Source organism: Lepidochelys kempii, chromosome 8, assembly GCF_965140265.1.
Source record: "Lepidochelys kempii isolate rLepKem1 chromosome 8, rLepKem1.hap2, whole genome shotgun sequence".
Lineage (NCBI taxonomy): Eukaryota > Metazoa > Chordata > Testudines > Cheloniidae > Lepidochelys > Lepidochelys kempii.
This window is the reverse complement of record NC_133263.1, coordinates 32308745-32330214: the sequence shown is the minus strand read 5'-3', so window position 1 is coordinate 32330214 and position 21470 is coordinate 32308745. Positions and strand designations below refer to the sequence as shown.

General features: G+C 42.0%; 1 protein-coding gene across 10 annotated transcripts in view; it reads right to left on the bottom strand.

Annotated features, from left to right (window-relative positions):
* The window catches only part of KCNIP1 (potassium voltage-gated channel interacting protein 1), a 547511-nt gene that overhangs the window by 18183 nt on the left and 507858 nt on the right, over positions 1 to 21470 (bottom strand). For all 10 annotated transcript variants that reach the window (XR_012160271.1, XM_073355980.1, XM_073355981.1 and 7 more), the window contains 3 exons: positions 8233 to 8302; positions 2299 to 2369; positions 837 to 944 (listed from right to left, as the gene is read on the bottom strand). Coding sequence is in view for 9 of the 10 variants with exons in the window: in XM_073355980.1 (XP_073212081.1) it covers positions 837 to 944; positions 2299 to 2369; positions 8233 to 8302 (249 nt within the window). In the remaining variant the exon portion in view is untranslated. The remainder of the gene's footprint in view (positions 1 to 836; positions 945 to 2298; positions 2370 to 8232; positions 8303 to 21470) is intronic.

The window sequence follows — 21470 nt, the reverse complement described above, 5'->3', positions numbered from 1 at the left end:
AAATATCTAAGTGACATTATTTCTGTCTATATTTTCTAGGTGTAAAAAAATCTATTAAGGCCCTTATCTACCCTGAATTGCCTAAAGTTATCCAGGAAGCTTGAAGCAGAGCCAATAATAAAACCTAGGTCTATTGACTCCCACTTGTATGCTTTAGCCATTAAACCACCCTTCTTCCATTCTGCATGTATATGACTGCAGTTATAAACAGCGTACATGCATCAGGTGGAAGAATTCAGCAGCACTGTTCAATGCACATTCTCCAGAGAATATTTTGTTGTAGATCTAGTAAATCATTCGGGGGTCAAGCTTGTGGGGAGAGAAGGCACTGTGCTTTTTACAGAACAGGCAAACACTCAGCTTTTTCTAAGTATATCAAGGCTTCAGAAAATCTCTAGCTAACACTAGGCATGCTCAGGGACGTACAGGCATTAGCATAAAGAAAAGGAGTACTTGTGGCACCTTAGAGACTAACCAATTTATTTGAGCATGAGCTTTCATGAGCTACAGCTCATAGTCACTCTCATACCAGTAATTTGATACCAATCCCAAGATTTACCTTTGTGAATCAATAGATACCTTTATGAATGCAGAATTTGCTCCTGGCTAAATAATTTTTTTTAAAACACATCACAACATAGAAAAAATATAGGCTCTACAATTATGCAATAGAAAGTAACCATGCACTTTTTCTTGAATACTAATAAAAGGAAATGCTCAAACCCAGTGCTGACTGGCACTTAATTAGCTGCATGAAACATGAATTACGCGGTGCAACATGAGCCAGTCAGTCCTTTTAGAAATTAAACAGATGTCAATGCCATAAAATGCCTTACCTCCTTGTTTATATATCCATCTTTATTTATGTCATAAAGATTAAATGTCCATCTTAGCTTTTCATGAACTGTTCCTCTCAACAAAGTTGATAGTGCCATCACAAAACCCTGGTTCAATGAAGAAGAAATAATTTATTTTAAGCCTTTTAAAAAAAAGTAACTTCTTAAAACATCTTTACTTCCTGTTCGGAGAATATTGTCACCATAAAACTCTTTCCACTAAATGTATAAGGGCTCTCTTCTCCCTCCCTCCCACCCTCCAGTAGCCGCTGGGCCACATAAAGAGGTTGATCAGATTGCTACAGCCTTGACTAACAGAAAAAGTTCTTTTTAGCTCAGGCAGCACAGGCTTATGCTTTAAGTTCTAGAGATCCCAGGTTCAATGCCCACTGGCCACGACCCCACAAAGGGCTTGGCATTACAGCAGCAGCCCGTAAGAAACTTCACTCCTTGGGCTCAGGGAGGAATTAGGATTTGCTGAGCTTTCGGAAAAGCTCAATAATGGGGACAAACTAATAAGCATTAAAGATAGAGAAGGTGTATCATTAACTATCTAAGCATTTAGTTTGGTCTGAGTTTATTTAGGTTTCTAAAAACATCTAATTCGTAATGGACATGCTCAGAGGATAACTCAGATATTAGTATAATTTTTGCCATATGATTAACTTGATAGCTAACATTATATAGTCCACCTCACATCCACACAGGTGTTGTCACAGAGAACCACTCTACTCATGTGGTACCTTTTCCACCACACACATAATAAATGGAACAACATATTTCTGCCCCTTCTAGAACATACTAATATTCTTGGTCATATGGTAGAAGAGTACAGCTTTACGCTGGGACACACAATGAACCGTGCTCCAAACTCGTAAGTCCTTCCTGCTTAGATCTATCACTTCATGCCCATGTACCACAAATGCTTGTATACATAGAAGGGTGAATTTTAATAATAGAATTTTGTAGCTGGAGCACCAAATCAACTTTTGCTTAAGGCCTGAAGATGGCTGCTCAATTAGTTAGTTATACAAATAAGCTTATTTTTAAAAAAGGAATCCAGAAGACAATAAATCTAATTCTAACCTACATCTGCATGTTCAGCAGTAGCCTCAACCACTATTGAAGTCATAAGTATCACAGGCCCTTCTGTTCCATCCATATCACTGACATCTACCACTCTGCATCTTCCTCCCCCACTCTTGTCCCTCTCCCACTGATTCTGCTGTCAAATCTCTCTACTGCTCTCTCTTCTCCACCTTCGACAACTAACTTTTCCTGTGGTGCTGATAACATTAAACATGAGAAAGAGAAAACGCAACGCCACCTACAGAAAAGATCTGCTTGATTTTTGTCTAAAGATTCCAACAATTTATCCAGAAAATACTAATAGTTCATAGTGAAGAGAGGATGTGGAAGATGGTCTGAGAAAGATGACCAAAATATGATGTAAGTTAGTTACCTCAAACTTCACTGATCCAGTCTGTGCAGTGTCAAACGCATTGAAAAGATAATGGGCATACATACTAGCATCTGAAAAATACAAAGACATTGATTATCTTGAAACTTATTATGCACACACTTTCACTATTGACAATAGCAACATTCATGGCCTCATTTTCCTTCAGTAACCAATGTGGTTTCTTTGGAAATTGTTTCTGTAAACTGGTATAAAGAAGTGAAGAATTACAACTCAGGGCTCATTAACAGTACTTGGAAAAGACCCTTGAAATAAACAAGAATTTATCAACATGGCAATGATCTAGATTTGAAGGCTGGGAAAATAAGAAAAGAAGAATCACTGTCTGGAGGGAAAGGAAACCTAAGCCCATGGGGCAATTCAAGTATGGCAACAAAGAATTCAGCCCATATGTTGGCTTCACATCCATCTTTTTCTATATATAAAATGCACTGGAGGTATTCTAGAGTTGCAATACTCTAAAAGGCTGTATACTGGTACCAAATTTTGGTGCTAGCCTTCACTGGGATGTGACTCGAAAGGAATTATGAAAACAAGAATATTCCACTAGCTCACAGATTGCTGGGCAGTCCATATAACCAACTGACCCACAGGTACTTTTTAAAAGCCTTTCACTGTCTAATCCAGTTGTTCACTAAATCAGCAAATCCTATCTCTAATGGAGGCCCATTGTGCCATACAACAGAACAGGTGGTTGGCTAGAAAGGAAAAATACTAGGGACATCTGAACTCTGGATTTGTCCTGTTTACTGAGTATTTTGACACCAGTCACTCTAGTTTCATTTAAAGCAATAAGATAATGGCTGAAAAGCGGAACAGATTTTATTGAGACCTCGAGAAGTTCCAGAGGACTTCCACAGAGCCTGCACTGAACCTTAAACATTGTTAAAGATGGTTTTAGAAGTCCTTACATCTAAAGCAAGAACAGATTCTAAGGCCAGATGAAGGGCAGCTTTTAATAGCAGAAACCACAACAATATGAAGAAAAATGAAACATGTACGACATGATGACCTTCATTTGCTTGTGCTCTACTTTGAGAGGTGATTTATATTTCCTTCCAGAATTCCTACAGGCCACCTTTAGGAGGTGGAACCATTTGGAATGAAAAAGGTGTTACAATTTCTAAAGCAACACTCAATTACTACCATTCACATAGTAAAACAAGTAAGAGTGCAATACAAAACTGGCTGCTGCATCTTTAAGCTAAAAGTTGTATAATTAAATACTTCCATAAGAATAAAAGAATTATCAGTAATGCACCCTTATGAAAAGACCTTATTACACAATGTTAAACTAAAAGGTTTTGTTTCAATGGCATATAACATACATCGAAAAATACTAGACCACTAGTACTGTTTGATAGATGGCAAACCGTATACGTGAAGTCTTGTGAAGAACAGAAGCTTTTAGTGTTTAGTAACAGAGAGAATAGGCTGTGATGATAAAATCACACAAATGCAAAATGTTTGTAATTCATAGAAGTTTTACTATACCCAGGATGTACAATTTCATATGTAAAGAGTTGTAAAAAATAAGAGAAATCTGAAACATCACACTGTATGGGATTGTAAAATGACACACACACTCTGAAAAAACTTGTGAGAGAAAAAAATATGGGCAATGTCAAAACACACTTTTAACCCTAATGCTGTGTTACTAATGCGTGTAAAAGGAGTCTTCCCAGGCCTAACTCTAGCAGAGAACCATGTATCCAGGGAATGGGTCATCAATTAAAATCATAATAGAGAGCTTGCATCAACCTCAATAGAAAGAGCAAGTGATGGAATAGATTTCAATATGCCTTCTCCAAGACACTGATACTGCAAGTCTGTAAAGGAGCTGGGCACATAGATGAGCTTTTCAACTACTAGAACAGTTCATTGAAATATATCTATTAAACTCAAGCACTCTGTAATCCTGAAAAACACACACACATAGACATTAATGCATATATATTAACACAGGTGCATACGTAATCCACATATAGACATATACAATGTTGTGAGATTTGTTTCTGCTATGTTACTGATATTCACAAACACACACATGCACACTAACATACACATGCTACTAGGAGAAGGAAATCTACTTCTACTAGCATTCTAACAGCATTCCCTGATGAAGAGCTTCAGACAAATACTACAGGACAGCAGCAGTACCAGTTGGGGTCTCAAGAAGGGAAGGTGAAATCAGAAATTTACTGAACATTTCTGAAAATTCTCCCGAACACTGTCAGTGGCAGAGATGGGAGATTGGGGTAGATTCCCTGGTTGGGAGGGGGTGAGGATTTGGGACTGGAGTTGGGTGGGTCAAAGGAGTGGGGGACAGACCTTACCAGATCTGATCCTTAGCCATGAAGTTGAATTGTTGGGTTAGGTTGGTGCTTTTCTTCACCATCCCCCAACCCTGTGCTAGGGCTCCCTGGTGGCCAGGCTGGGACCTTTGCTCTGGGCTGACACCTGGGACTGAGCCAGCCTGATCCTGCACCGTTGCTAGAAGAAAGTGATGGAGTTGGGGTCCTGGGTGGTCCCATGCAGTGAAAAAAGTCTGGCAGTGGCAACACCATTCTCTGGGCCACCATCCCCCTCCCTGGAACCAGCATCCCCAAAGCCAGATCCTCAGAACCTCTCTCCCACACAGCACCCACAGGAGCAGTTCCAAGTCCTCAGCATTCACCCTCCCCCTTGGGCAGCATGCAGGGACCCTAGAGTGGCACCTGTGCTCCCACCAGCTGGCAGCAGTAGTGACCTGAGCTCCTCTGCCACTGCTGTTCTCTAGGGGGAAGGGATCTGTGGCTCCATGTTGCACAGCCTCCCAGGCTGCAAGTGCAGCAGCCCTACCAGCTGGGGGAGTGGGGTGGGGGAGGCCTCTGCCCCTCCCCCACGTGGCACCCATGCAGGGCAGCATGTGTTTAGTTAAAGGGAAGGTAGCTTAAAATATTTTAAATGGCCATCATAAGAACAGGTGTACTGGGTCAGACCAAGGTCCATCTAGCCCAGTATCCTTTCTTCTGACAGTGGCCAATGCCATGCCCCAGAGGGAATGAACAGAACAGGTAATCATCAAGTGGCCCATTCCAACTTCTGGCAAACAGAGACTAGGGACACCATCCCTGCCCATCCTAGCTAATAGCCATTGATAGACCTATCCTCCATAAAAATTTATCTAGTTCTGTTTTTGTACCCTGTTATATTCTTGGCCTTCACAACATCCCCTGGCAAGAAGTTCCACAGGTTGACTGTGCATTGCATGAAGAAATACTTCCTTTTGTTTGTTTTAAACCTGCTGCCTATTAATTTCATTTGGTGACCTCTAGTTCTTGTGTTATGAGAAGAAGTAAATAACACTTCCTTATTTACTTTCTCCACATGAGTCATGATTTTATAGACCTCTATTGTATCCCCCCTTAGTCTCTTTTCCAAGCTGAAAAGTCCCAGTTTTATTAATCTCTCCTCATATGGACATCTCTTGTTAAAAATATTTAGAGTTATAACATCTGATTTTCAAATATGAAATAATTCTTGTATCAAAACCTATGAGTTAGAATGGTTGGATTCCTGTTATTGCTGAAAAGGCCATGGAAGCCTTATTCTATTTGTGAGTTTAAGAGGCAATATGTACTCCTGGATTATGCTATTATATTCAGTCTAATCCATCTTAAATATTTGGTGACGCAAGGAACTAGTGAAAATTGATTATATAATTAGGTTGATCTGTCCATGTCAAACTGTGCGGCACTAGAAATGTTGGGAGGGCTTTAAACTTGTCTCTGGTATCATTTGTGTGATAGGGAGCTCGGAGAGCTGGATAGCATAGTGGGATGCAACACTGGCAGGGTCCTCCCTGCAGTGAGTCTAAGTTGCTTCCCTGAGCTACTTCCTACTTATAGATCCCTTCAGTTTGGGGCCTGGCCCCTGTTGTCCAAACAGGCAATCCCCTCCGAACAATAGTCCAAAGGAGAAGCACTCTACAGGTTCTCATAGGGGTGGGTGGGTAGAGAAGGCTCTGCCCAAAGGTCTTACCCACTTTGTGGTCCCCTCTCAGGTTCATTCTTCTGTCTGGCTTCCTGGAGAAGGATTCTTCTCTCCTGTAGCCTGTCCAACACCCTTTGCCTGGGCTTCTGAGGTCCCTGTTAACCTGCTCCTCCAGTCAGTGCATGCTTGGCAGGTCTGGTGAGTGGGGCTACCTGGGTCCAGTATTGCCTTTTACACCGTTCAGTCACAGTATGGGGTTTGTATACCCCATCACGGTTTTCATTACAGTAACACCTAGGCTCAAATCAAGATTGAGACTGTGATGTTGCACTCCATATGTTTATGGAAATAAGCTTTTGAGTGTGAATATAATGTAACTGGAATATGCTTTATGCAAAAGGTCTCTTGTAAGGTATCATTAGAAAGCTTATAATCTACTGAGTGTGTTCATCCTATTTGTATGCGTGTATCACTGTTCTATCTGAAACTAGAAATTTAAAGTATTACTCTGAGGTCCTACTGTAATTATGCAAAGTGTGGGCCATTAATGGTGGCTTAGAATCTTGATAGCTCCGATTGACTAGGACAACTGACTGTAGATGGTTTATTTACCTGCAAGCCTTCTTGTGGACGTGGGGGCCAGCCTGTGGATGAAGAATGAGGTCTTACAGTGACATGTGGCCATGTCACCTGATACTGGAATCCATCTTAAACCTGGTACTTTTCCATTTAGAAGGAAGGGTGGGAACCCAGAGAGAGAAGGAGGCCTGCCTTGCTATAAAAGGGGATGGAGTAGAACAAGGGTGGTAGCAGTCATGAGAAATCCCCAAGTTACCACCTGAGCTGGAACTAACAGGAACTGTACCGGGGAAAGGATTGGACCGAGACTAAGAAGGAGTCTAGTCTGTGAAAGAAGCTTATTGGAACATTTCTGAGGGTGAGATTTAAGATCAGTTTCTTAATGTATTAGGCTTTGAATTGCATGTTTTGTTTTATTTTGCTTGGTAACTTACTTTGTTATTACTTGGAATCACTTAAATCCTACTTTTTATTCTTAATAAAACCACTTTTGTTTATTATTGAACCAGAGTAAGTGATTAATACCTGGGAGCAAACAGCTGTGCATATCTCTCTATCAGTGTTATAGAGGGTGAATAATTTATGAGTTTACCCTATATAAGCTTTATACAGAGTAAAACAAATTTATTTGGGGTTTGGATCCCATTGGGAGCTGGGTGTCTGGGTCCTGGAGACAGGAGTACCTGCTGAGTGGTTTTCACTTAAAGCCTGCAGCTTTGGGGACATGGTTCAGATCCTGGGTCTGTGTTGCAGCAGGCTTGCAGGTCTGGCTCAACAAGACAGGGTTCCCAAGCTGACAGAGAAAATGGGCTCAGAGGTAGTTTCAGCATGTCAGGTGACTGTCCCAAGGGGGTCTCTGTGACCAAACCCGTCACAGAGACTCCACTGTACTAGGTGCTGTAAAGACAATTGTAAGAGAAGTCTGTGCCCCAAAGGGTTGATATTCTATACAGAGTGGAGAGATTGTGTGTGGTACAGGAAAGAGGCACAGAAAAGGGAAATGACTTCTTCAAGGTGATGCAGGAGCTGGGAGGCAGAGCAGGGATGAAACCTAGGTTTCCTAACTCCCAGTCAAATGCCCTAACCACTGTACCAGTGTTCATCTTAAAAAAGGAGGTTGACCCTGGTAATGATCTTTAGTGCAGGCTTACCTGTATTTCCATGCAATAGGTATTCTAGGGGGTCTATATTTATTTTCTTATTCATTTGTATTTTCATATTTAAAAAAAAACTCAGTAAAACTTAAAAAATTGATTCAAAGTTACAGTATGCATTAGCTGAAATAGTTTTGCTGCTAGCTGGCAGACATGAATTTTAAGACATGCTTCAATAAGTCTGACAGTCACAAAGCACTTTACTCACCTCCATGTGGAAAAAACTGTGCATAGATCTGTTTGAACGTCTCTTCATTAACAACCCCACTAGGACATTCCTGTTGGAAAACCAAGAAAAACCCTGTCAAGATTCATTTGCAGAGAACTACATGCCCAAAGAGAGCATTTACACAATTACATTCCTGTTCCTGCAGCATACTGTATGCATGGTTTGTGCAGCTGAAGAAATTAAAAGACTTAAGGCTAGAATTCTCTAGCTCCCATAAGCTTGGCTCACAATTTAAAAGAAAACCAACAACCCCCCGCACAGTTCAATCCCCATTTTGTCGGACAACCTTGGAAGTTGACTCATGTCTTTTGCCATGTAAGGCCTTCATAGAATGATAATAAACAAGATTAATACCAAGTAATTTTTCATCTTCAATGTCCTATAGAAACATTAACTCACTAATCTTCAAAGTAACACTGGTGGTAAGTTAGTGATGTTAGCCTTGTATGGCGTTAATAGTAAGTATTATTAAGTCCTTGTAAATAATAACGCCACTGTGGGTCTGGGGACAGAATAGCCCCACTGCTCCTCCTGCATGTTTCATTGAACAACTGTATGCCAAGGCCAGCCGTGCAGTTCTTGTCAATGGCACAATAGGAGAGTGGTTTCGCACCACTGTTGGAGTCTGGCAAGGTGCCTTCTTTCGCCCACACTGTTCAACATCTACTGGAGCGCATAATGACTGATGCCCTAGAAGATCACATATGTAGAGTCAGCATTGGGGGGCAAACAATCTCAAATCTTCAGTTCGATGATGACATTGATGGCTGGCAGGCAGCGAAGATGAACTTGCCAACCTTGTGAAACGATTGGATGTAACCTCCGCAAAATATGGCATGGAAATCAGTGCAGAGAAAACCAAGCTGATGACAAACAAACATGATGGGATCAACACAGATATAGAATCATAGAATATCAGGGTTGGAAGGGACCCCTGAAGGTCATCTAGTCCAACCCCCTGCTCGAAGCAGGACCAATTCCCAGTTAAATCATCCCAGCCAGGGCTTTGTCAAGCCTGACCTTAAAAACCTCTAAGGAAGGAGATTCTACCACCTCCCTAGGTAACGCATTCCAGTGTTTCACCACCCTCTTAGTGAAAAAGTTTTTCCTAATATCCAATCTAAACCTCCCCCACTGCAACTTGACACCATTACTCCTCGTTCTGTCATCTGCTACCATTGAGAACAGTCTAGAGCCATCCTCTTTGGAACCCCCTTTCAGGTAGTTGAAAGCAGCTATCAAATCCCCCCTCATTCTTCTCTTCTGCAGGCTAAACAATCCCAGCTCCCTCAGCCTCTCCTCATAAGTCATGTGTTCTAGACCCCTAATCATTTTTGTTGCCCTTTGCTGGACTCTCTCCAATTTATCCACATCCTTCTTGTAGTGTGGGGCCCAAAACTGGACACAGTACTCCAGATGAGGCCTCACCAATGTCAAATAGAGGGGAACGATCACGTCCCTCGATCTGCTCGCTATTCCCCTACTTATACATCCCAAAATGCCATTGGCCTTCTTGGCAACAAGGGCACACTGCTGACTCATATCCAGCTTCTCCTCCACTGTCACCCCTAGGTCCTTTTCCGCAGAACTGCTGCCTAGCCATTCGGTCCCTAGTCTGTAGCGGTGCATTGGATTCTTCCGTCCTAAGTGCAGGACCCTGCACTTATCCTTATTGAACCTCATCAGATTTCTTTTGGCCCAATCCTCCAATTTGTCTAGGTCCTTCTGTATCCTATCCCTCCCCTCCAGCGTATCTATCACTCTTCCCAGTTTAGTATCATCCGCAAATTTGCTGAGAGTGCAATCCACACCATCCTCCAGATCATTTATGAAGATATTGAACAAAACCGGCCCTGTATCACTGTCAGTGGACAATTGCTGGAGACAGTGAAACAGTTCAAGTATTTGGGGGCAATCATCACTGATGAAGGATCCAAGGCAGAAATTCAGGCAAGAACTGTGCAAACAGAAGCAGCAGTGGCAATGCTAAAACCAATTTGGAGGAATAAGAACATCTCCCTGGAATCCAAACTAAAAGTGCTGCACACATTGGTCATCTCCATTTTTCGGTACGTGTGCGAGACATGGACCCTTACAGCAGAACTTGAATGGAAAATGCAGGTTCTAGAGATGAGATGCTTCTGTAAAATCCTGGGCATCTCCTACTTTGACCATGTCATTCATGAAGAGGTCTGCAACATCAACACCCAATGCGCTGGGTCATTTGAAGACCTTCTGACAACTGTGAAGAAGCACAAGCAGAAGTGGTTCAGCTATGTAACAAGATCCTCTGGCCTATCCAAGATCATCTCCAAGGGATAGTACAGGGGAAGAGAAGAAGAGGTAGACAGGAGAAGAGATGGATTGACAACATAAAAGAGTAGATAGGAATGGACTTTGTGGAGACTCAAGCACTGACTCACAATCATTAGGGGGACAATTGGTTGACTGCTCATCAGTGATGGTTTCCCAATGACCAATGAGGTTTTGGGAGTGATGGTGATAAATAGTAACCACTATTAGACCCAAAAAGGTTAAGTAACTTTCACCCAAGGCTACTTCATTGAGAATCTTTCCGTTGACTTCTGTGGGAACTGGGTCACACCCATAGAGAGATATTGCCAGAGCCAGGATGAAAACACAACTGGTTCTGACTTCTGGTCTGTATTCAGCCCACAGCCCCTCTAACTTCTGCAGTTACAGCTGCTGTTTTCTAATATGGGTCCCAGTGCTCTGACAAACTATACATTGATGGTATTTCCTAGGTTTTACAACTGAATTGTAGACAGAATTATTTGTCCTATCTACCCAATAAACCACAGTTAGATTTGTATGAAATCAACAAAAAAGATACAAGTCACTTGTCTGATCTATGTCCTAGTAAGATTTTGTTTACATTCCAGAATCACAGCACTGGTTCGAATTTGGGTAATGCAAACTTTCAGAATGAAGCCTGAAAATATGTAGGTTTTTCTTAGTTCAGGAATTGAACGAACACTCAAACTTGGTATAGGTTTGCAAACCTGCACTGAGTTTTGAGATAATGTATAGGCTGCAGGGGTTTTTTGGGTGCCCTGTTAAAGAAAACTAATGTAGAAAATAAGACGAAAGTTTCTAGTATTTTGGGTTATGAAGGCACCTTTCACTCGTACTTCAGTCTCCTTTAAGTCAATGCACTGCTATTATGCTTCCTTTGCAGAAAGACAGAAAAATCTTGCCCTTTCATTTTAATGGATTGTGAACTTCAAAGCCTACTTCCGGCCATTATAGTCAAACCCTTTTAAAGAAGTTTGTTTAAAAAAGGTCACCCAGCTTGTGGCGAAATAAAATGTTCTGGAATTCAATTATAATGCTTTTTATGTTAACATACAATACAGTTAGCAATTCTTTGTATTTTGAAGTGAAATGTATTGCATTTTTAGCCAGTTAAATTACTGCCTAAGTACTTCAGTGAGATTCAATAACATTTTGAACCATGATTTAGCAATCCAACATTCCCAGACATTTCAAATGTTTCCTGATTCATTTTCCTTCCCACAATTCTGGCAGTTCAACCAATTTTGAAATGGTTCATCTGAAAATATTGGATATCAATATTGCAATTATCTGTGGCATTAACCTGTTTTCACGAGGCAGGGGGTAACATTTTAGATATGGAAAAGCCAAAGTAAACAATTGCTTATGTCTCATATTAACAGTGCAGTTCCACCCTTGGATATGCACACACAAATCTCAGAGGATCAAATTCTGTGCTGACCTATATGTGACATACAATCCCATGGAAGTCAGCAGAAAACTTGACTTCCATGAACACCTCACATATATCTGAAGATGAGAACTGACTAAAATCATGTATAAGATATTGATGTCCACACACTGTACAGATGTCTAGGTAACAGAAAAGCTGCCATTGGCAAATGTTTATCAAATTCAAAGCATGTAGAAACAATAATTTTATATTATAACAACCTGGGTTCAAGGCTCTGCCAGAGGCATCCTGGGTACCTTGGGCAAGCCCATTCAACCTCTCTTTGCTTCAGCTCCCCATCTGTTCAATGGGTTTAATATTTCCTTACATCATAGGGGTGTAGTGAGGCTAAATACAATACAGATTGTGACATCCTCAGATACAATGGCATTAAGTATCTTTGACAGATAAAATAAGATAGCCTTACTATGATGAAGTTAGCAATATCCATCATGAAGTTGTGAACCATTTATGGCCTGATTGCACATTTGTCAACTCAACAACAGCAAAGCACTCCACCTTGATTATGGTACAATGGTATACTAGATCTTTCCACCTGGATGAATAGGTAGTCTCCTCCCCATCCAAACAGCACTGCTTATTTTTATTTTACAGTTGTGCCTAGAGGCTACAACCACCAAGATCAGGCAGGTGCTATAAATACATAGTCAGAAAGTGAAAGAATTGTCAGTCTAAATAGACGATATAAAGGGTGGGAGAAAAGAGATACCAATCCCCATTTTACAGATGGAAAACTGAGGCACAGCTAGACCAGTTCAGAAGGTGGCGATGAGTGGGTGATCTAGGGTTATGATGACAACATCCCACTTGGGTACTGTCCTAACAAAGGGCCCTTTTTAGAATTCCTTGCATACTCAACCCCACCACTGTAGTCAGTGAAGGATCACGCCTGGTTTTGATTGAAAAGTTTGATTCTGCAGAAAGCCAGATGGCAGGCCCTGCAAAGCTCAAGGCCACAAGTCTTCTGATTTGCAGGATCTAGAAATGCCACCTCAATTTTCAATTTAAAAAAATGTCCAGCCCTTTTTTGCATGACAACAGCCCGGGAAAATCAGTCACCAAGACTGTAAGGAACAGCAGGAGGACTCTAGGCTGCTGGTGAGGGACTTCATATCCGGCCAAGTCAACCTTAAAAGAGTCAGTTAAGTTTGGAGTTATGAAAATTGTTTTGCAGGCCCTCCCAAAAATGTTTCGGCCAGCCCATCTATGGACAAAGCTTGGCTGGTTCCACACAATGGGAAAAAAATCCATTGTGTTTTCATCCTATACTTGTCTTTGACCCAAAAGGAAAGACATTCATAGAATCATAGAATATCAGGGTTGGAAGAAACCTCAGGAGGTCATCTAGTCCTATCGCCTGTTCAAAGCAGGACCAACCCCAACTACATTTATTTATGAATGCATTCCTATATGCCAATACATCCAAGAAGGTTAATTCTCAAAGACAGCCAGATGCATTCTCAAGCAGCATAAGAGTGCCTAATTAGGGATGGATAATATTTAGAGATCTGGGATCAAATCCATTTTAATTGCAACCACAAAAAAAGCTGGGTGGGATAGCCAGGTCCGTCATTTACTTATCTTTGAGTTCTTTAGTTATCTTTAAAGAACATAAAGTTCTTTGACATAACATTCCTGCATAAAGCACAGAATATGAAGGAAAGAAAATGCATGAAAGGGAGAATTTTAAAAGCTCTCATTTGCTGACACCACATGCTGACAATGTGCATGTATAAACCAAAGAGTAGAGGGCATCTGAACAAGTGGACTGAATTAATCATCTCAAATCACCTTGCCTGTGTAAACCACTGAAGATAATGTCAAAGGGGAGAAAGGAGGAGATTTGTATTGGATGTTGCCAATGGACAGATACGACTCACACACAAGTTCATATCCCTCGTCAACTGAAACTAGTGCAAGAAGATCCCAGTCTCTTAGACCATCTTCCTCCTGTACATAAAGAAATCTAAAACTGGTCCACCTACTATCTGGATGTCAGTAATTTAGGACAGATTTCAATGAAATAAAAAGAAACCAGCCTTTCAATGACCCTGAATTCATATTTAATTGTGTCTGCATGTCATGACATTTGTCCTCTCCTTACTCTAGCTCAAGTGCCACAAAAATCAACCCTCAAACTCAGCATGAGATCTCATCCTTTCACGTGCTGAATGCCCCCAACAGGAGTCTTCAGCACCTTACAGAATTAGGCTTTCAGCGAAGAATAAAAAGCCATCTTGTATCTCACTTCATTTTAGCAGCAGGATCACGGCCTTGTTTTTTCCTTTTTGCCGAGACTGAATGCTGAATGATGATTGCTAAATACAGCAACTGTATGGTAAACTTCCAAGTTAGACCACCATCTTCTAAGTGAGAAGCTCCTAATAAAACATCTACTCATGATGTCTTTTGAAGTGGACTATTGTATGTTTCTTTCTCCCATTTTTGTGTCTTTCAAAACTCTAGAAGCCACTTGAAGTGACCTAAATATTTGGTTACAGCAACAATTCTTCACCGCTCTCATATTTTCCTGCTCTGCAACAAAGAAAGAGGGGTGTCATTCTAAGCCCCAAATCCATAAGCCCATCTACATTTGAAAACCAGATTTGAAAACCAGCCCATCTCTATTGAAAAGCAATGATTCAAAAGAGAAATTTTCTAGTGGGTGCCTTATGACAGTGAAGGCAAAAGTCTTAAAACATGGCTTCTAAACCTGCACCTGATTTTACACACACATCCACTGGCACACTCAACTCTCTCCCCGACCCCAGCACACACACCTAGCACTTGCTCACATATGGCCTGGTTGAAAAGCATTTAGCACTTTGGTATTTAAAGGCTAATCCAGAAAACTCAGGTCATTTTGACTTTGGTTCCAACTATGAACATAAGAAGAACATAAGAACGGCTATGCTGTGTCAGACCAAAGGTTCATCTAGCCCAGTATCCTGTCTTCCAACAGTGGCCAATGCCAGTTTCCCCAGAGGGAATGAACAGAACAGGTAATCATCAAGTGATCCATCTCCTATCGCTCATTTCCAGCTTCTGGCAAACAGAGGATAGGGACACCATCCCTGCCCATCCTGGCTAATAGCCATTGATAGACCTATCCTCTGAATTTATCTAGATCTGTTTTTGTACCCTGTTATATTCTTGGCCTTCACAACATCCTCTGACAAGGAGTTCCACAGGTTGACCGTGCGTTGCATGAAAAAATACTTCCTTTTGTTTGTTTTAAACCTGCTGCCTATTAATTTCATTTGGTGACCCCTAGTTCTTGTGTTATGAGAAGGAATAAATAACACTTCCTTATTTACTTTCTCCACACCGGTCATGATTTTATAGACCTCTATCATATCCCCCCTTAGCTGTCTTTTTTCCAAGCTGCTATTCCAAGTCTTGTTAATCTTTCCTCATATGGCAGACACTCCATGTCCCTAATCATTTTTGTTGCCCTTTTCTGAAGGCCCAGCTCTATATTGTGACAGTGAATAGGTTGAAGGGCCTCCCGGTGTCCTGACAGAGGATCACCACCTGCATTCAGATCTGTTATGATCTGGCTCAGGCTGAGCTGCTGCCTATAGTGAAGGCCCGCTCAACCAGGGCTCAAGCATCCTCAGCGGCCTTATTTGCATATGTCCCTATTCAGGACATCTGCAGGGCCGCGACATGGTCTTTGATACACACATTCATGACCCATTATGCCATCACCCAGCAAGCGAGAGATGACACTGGCTTAGGAAGAGCTGTGTTGCAACTGACACATCCATGAACTCCTACCCGCCTCCAGTGGTACTTCTTCGGAGTCACCTACAATGGAATGGACATGAGCAATCACTCGAAGAAGAAAAGACAATTACTTTTTTTTTTGTAACTGGTGTTCTTCGATATGTGTTGCTCATGTCCATTCCATGACCCGCCCTCCTTCCCCACTGTCGGAGTTTCCAGCAAGAAAGAACTGAGGATGGGAGGACCGTCAATGCTCCCTACACTACGGCATTCGCGTGCCACTCAAGAGGGCACCAGAGCCAGTCCCCCACGGATACCACCGAGGGAAAGGCACCCGTGCATGTGGCGAGCACACCCACCCACAATGGAATAGACATTAGCAACACATCTCAAAGAGCACCAGTTACAAAAAAAGGTAACTGTCTTATCTGTGTCTTTTGTGATGACAGATAAAACAGTCTGTGACTCAGTTTGAACAGCAGCATTTAAGCAGAAGTATAGGATCAGTGTTGTTATGCTCTGCATTTTATCTTGTTCCTGTTATGGGGCCGATTTGTACTGGCTCTCTTGCGCATTTATCGTTTCTGTGCCTATGGAGAAATATTTGTTTCTTGGCACAGTTTTAACTGATTTGCACAGTAGAATGTATCTACTTTTTTGTTCCCCTGTAATTTTATATACACAGAGCTACTGAATCTATTCACAATAACATGTGGCCCAGACCATCAATGACATAAATTGTATTCAGATACAGCATAAGATAGAAGCATAACTTGGTTTTTAGTTTCCCAAGCATTTTCTTTCTAATTCTTATTAAAATAGGCTTTTGCCTTTTGTTTGGAACTTCCCAAACAGGTGACAGATACCTGCAAGTGGATCTGATTTAAATGTTTCTGTAATGCTTGCAGATAGGTTTATAGTTTGATTTCCTCTAGCTGTGTGCCACACAAACTATTGCAATGTCCATTAGTGGTAGATTTAAACACATAACAGAAGCACTGATGATAATGTGTTCATTCCTTACTAAAATGCTACGTTATTATAGAGAGAGAGCCAAAAGTCTGCAGGGCATTATTCGATTATAATTTTGGACTGTTCCTGTAGAATAACATGGCAATTAGTAGAAGGGATAGGTTAACACAGGTGTACAATATTTTCCCAAAAGTTCTAATGGTAGCTTGCAGTGGAATATAGGGGCATAGGATCTGATCAGTCAAATCTAGTTTCCACCAATAGTTATTCCAGGGAAATAAATTCTTTCCTGACCCCTAAAACGATAAATTTATGCCTTGAAGAAGCTAATTGCCTTTACTGTCGGCAATAAACATATCTTCAAACATATTGATAATTAAATTAACCATTCTTTCTCAACTTCAACCACTTTACAGTATGTGGCTATGCCTCCTACAGTACTGAGTTCTGCAGGTTGGATATATTATGTGAAGATTTCTTTCTTTTTTTTTTTTTTGTTCAAAAATGTACCTGCCATTATTTTCATCCAGCAAATATAACTTTAAAACAGGTTAAAATGTAGGAACTGATCAGTTGTCACTCTACCTTTCATAATTGTAAATGCTTCTCTGAAGAGTCTCCTCTAACCTCTTCCTTTTCCATGATAAATTAACAATCCTGGCTTGATAAAAGCCCCATCCTGCCACTAGCCCCCTTTGTGATCGACATGCTGCTGTAAAAGCCTGAAAAGACTAGAAACTGCTGCTGTGGGTGCTTACTATGTCAACGCTTCTATAAGAAGCGGCTCGTGTTGTGACAGCAGTTCTGGCCTGCATGCATGATTACACTTCTTGAATTCCCACATGATTATTTTTTGCTTCTGACACTCCATCTGGAAGCTGAGCGAGGCCTTGAATCAAACCTTGAGGAATGCTTCAGAAAGGCAATGCTGCCATTGATCATCCTGTTTCAGCTTTCTGTAACTGGATTGTGTTCCGATGTGTATGCTAGTTCCAATTCATTTGCACTTAGTTGATCACAATTTTGTTTTATAAGAGCCAAATAATGCCCAAGAGTCCTCATTAGTGCTTCAACATGACATAATCAAGCTGACTCAAAAGATGTAGCTCTTGTGAAACAAAGCAGGTATGCCCCATGCTCAATTTAAATTCCATGGTAGGCAGAAAACGTTTACCTACTCAAGAATCGTTTCAGCACTTTGGTTCACACTGAAAGGAATTGGTGTTCCAGATGTTCTGCTATATCGGGTGCAGGATATTTACTCTGGTACTGGTGCGAGAGTACATGTGGGTTCATGACTTTTGCCACATTTCTACACAACCTGTGGTGTGCAGCAAGGATACATTCTCACCCCAGCACTATTCTGTCAACCATCAACTGGATATTAGGACTTGCCACTCCACACATTGGAATCAAGATTGGTCGAGAAGCATTCACTGACCAAGACTATGCTAATGACACTGCTTTGCTTGTGGAGAAGTCAGATAATTTCAGCCCCATCCTCCAAGGTCTGAAGTACACCACCTACATTATGGGTTGAATGTCTCATGGCAGTAGACCAAGGTCCAGAACCTTGGAACTGGGCCACCAGAAGCCCTGCTGCAGGTGGGGTCGAGTACTGTGGAGAGCACTGATGAATTAATCTACTTAGGCTACAAGCATAGTTCAAATGGTCACAGCAAACTGGACTTTCTTTGATGAATAGGTCTCAACACCTCCTGCACAAAGTCCATGTCTCACTTATGGATACAAAAACATCTTTGCAATGAGACAAAGTTCAGGATTGGTCAGATCTGTGTACCACAATGTATTGCTATATGGGTCAGAAACTTGGACCCACTTACACACAGAGTTGGGGTGGATAGAGGCATTCCATATGTGCTGTCAGTGCCAACTGGGGAGACCAGAAAGCAAGTGTGAAAAATCAAGATGGGGTGTTGGGGGGTAATAGGCGTCTATATAAGAAAAAGCTCCGAATATCAGGACTGCCCCTGTAAAATCGGGACATCTGGTCACCCATGTGCCAAATCCTTAGCATGAAGTGGGTTGACTTTGTACGAAATGTTACAATCTCCCAGAGATCTGGCCTTCCTTCAGTCACTCATTATATTCAAAAGTGGCATTGCAGGCTCTACAGCCATATCTCCAGGATGGATACAAACATCCCAGAACACTGTGCTCTTCAACTCTCCATTGACACACGAAGGAGTGCATGCCTTGACCCTTCCTGGCGCCACCCAGATGGCGGCCCCAAAGATTCACAGATTTACAGGATTCAGCCAGATTTAGGAACTTCACTGCACAATGCCTGGTGTGATGCCATCAACAGTGGTCATTATTATTGGTACAATAGTCCTCAGGACATTGTGTGTGTTTGATGTTTGCAAGGCTAAGATTTTATCACAGTTATTTTTAGTAAAATGTTATGGACAGGTAACAGGCAATAAACAAAAATTCACAGAGCCTGTGACCTGTCTGTGACCTGTCTGTGACTTTACTAAAAATAACCTGGAGGCAGGGCTAGGCAGGGTGGAGGAATGGAGTCTCATGGGGGGGGGATTGACAGGCCAAGCTCCCTGCCAGCAGCTGCAGTGGGGGGGATGCAGCCACAGGGGGCACACAGTCCCTGCTCCAGAGTTGGCTGTAGCTGTGGGACAGGGGTGTGTGGCTTTGGCTGCGGCCTCCGCCAAGCCTGGCACAGCCGGCGGGCCAAGGGGTGCATGGCCCTGGGAAGCCGTGGGCAGGGGGGCACACAGCCCCTGGTGCTGCCACTGTGGAAAGCTGAGGGGCTGGGGATCACAGCCCTGGCTGCAGCCTCTGCCAACCCTGGGACACCACGGGGCTGAAGTGTCCGGCCCCAGCTGCAGACCCCCGCCAAGCCCAAGGACACCACAAGACTAGGGCACGTGGCCCCAGCTGCAGCCCCTGTCAACCCTGTGACACCACGAGGCTGGGGCGCACGGTTCAAGCCAGCCCCAGTTGCAAAGTAGGGACACACAGTCCCGCCTCCGCCTCCTGAGGCCCTAGATGTCACAGAGGTCCGGTAAAGTCACGGAATCCATGACTGCCATGACCACCATGACTAAATTGTAGCCTTAATGAGTTGATCATTTGGATAGTTTCTTGGCAGTATTAATGCACATCTAGTAAGGAGTTACAATACTATTTGCAGGGCTGAATGCTGCACTATTTAAGACATTGGGAACATTACCCTTGACTTGAATGACAATGGATTATTTTTTTAGCTGAACGTTGCTTCTTTTTTTATTTGCACTCTTCTTACATATCTAACAAGGTGTCTAAATCCATAGAAGAATGAGAAAAGTGACCACTAGCGGCTTTGCTTTTTAAGGTGCTGAAACCAAATGCACTTTTTCCAGAAACCCACTAACTACTGAACATAAACAATACCACAGGGCAGGTATGCAAATCCAGCATCTTGCACTGATTTTGAAATGCTAAACTAAAGAGCTGAGTCCACATAAAGAGAATCAGTTGCAATTCTTTTTGCTGTTTGAATAAGAAATCAACATTACCCATTACTTTCAAGGACAGTCAAGTGATGTCAAAAGATGACTAGCAAGTGCTTAGAGTGGATGAAAAGAAAAAAAAACACCTAGCAGTGTTCAAAAGTAAGTGTACACCGGGACTATGTACATACCAAGGAACACTAAGAAGTCAACACTTATCTCCACTGAAATGGAAGACACTCATTGCTATCATCTCAGTTATCTAAAAATGGGTAACAACAGCTCTGGATTGTATTGTCTTGTCTCTTTCAATACAGCTTTGGAATTTACGTTAAAATTGGTAAACTCTCAGATTTTGCTAACTTCGCTTTTGTTTCCAGGGACTAAAATTTATTGTAGGGATTATATTCTATTGGAACACCAGCTTTTCATATGGCTCTTCATTTCAGTCTTCAAAGATGTGATTTTCCGGATGACACTAAAGCATTGCTTTGACTTTATACCAGATCTATTAGCCATCACCACTACAACTGTACTGACATTCCCACTGAAAGGAAGACCAGAACATTTGGAATAGGGGCTGATGGTTCTGTAGTTTTGTTTTTTGGTTATTTAACATTAAAGAAAATACTTTTTGCAGTCAAGAACTGGTTTCCTTAACTACCCAGAACCCTTCACAAATCAGTAGATCAACTTTAAAAGGCCCAGCCATTTTAGATTCATACAATCAATCCCCAAAGAAGTAAGACTTTAAAAGAGTTTCTGAAGGGCCTTGTTTCCCCTAGGGGAGCAGTCCACTACCCTGGGTCCTACCTTTCTCTTTATGCAGGCTGCTGACTGCAAATTCAACACAACTGGAATCAGACCAATTGTGTACAGTTTAATCTTGCCCCTTGTTTATACCCATTATGAAAGCTGGCTAACTCTAGGGGTGTAAATAGACTACTCTGAACATGAGAAAGACAAGGTGGGTGAGGTAATATCTTTTATTGGATCAACTTCTGTTGGTGAAAGAGACAAGCTTTCGAGCTACACAGAGCTCTTCTTCAAGTCTGGGAAATGTACTCAGAGGGTATGTACACACTGCAATTAAAAACCCATGGCTGGCCTGTGCCAGCTGACTTGGGATGGGACTGCAGGGCTGTTTAATTGCTGCCAGGCTGTTTCAGTACATTGTAGACTTCGGGGCTGGGCTGCAGCCTGAGCTCTGGAACCCTCCCACCTCGCAGGTTCCTGGAGCCCAGGCTCCTGCCCAAGCCTGGAAGCCTACACTGCAA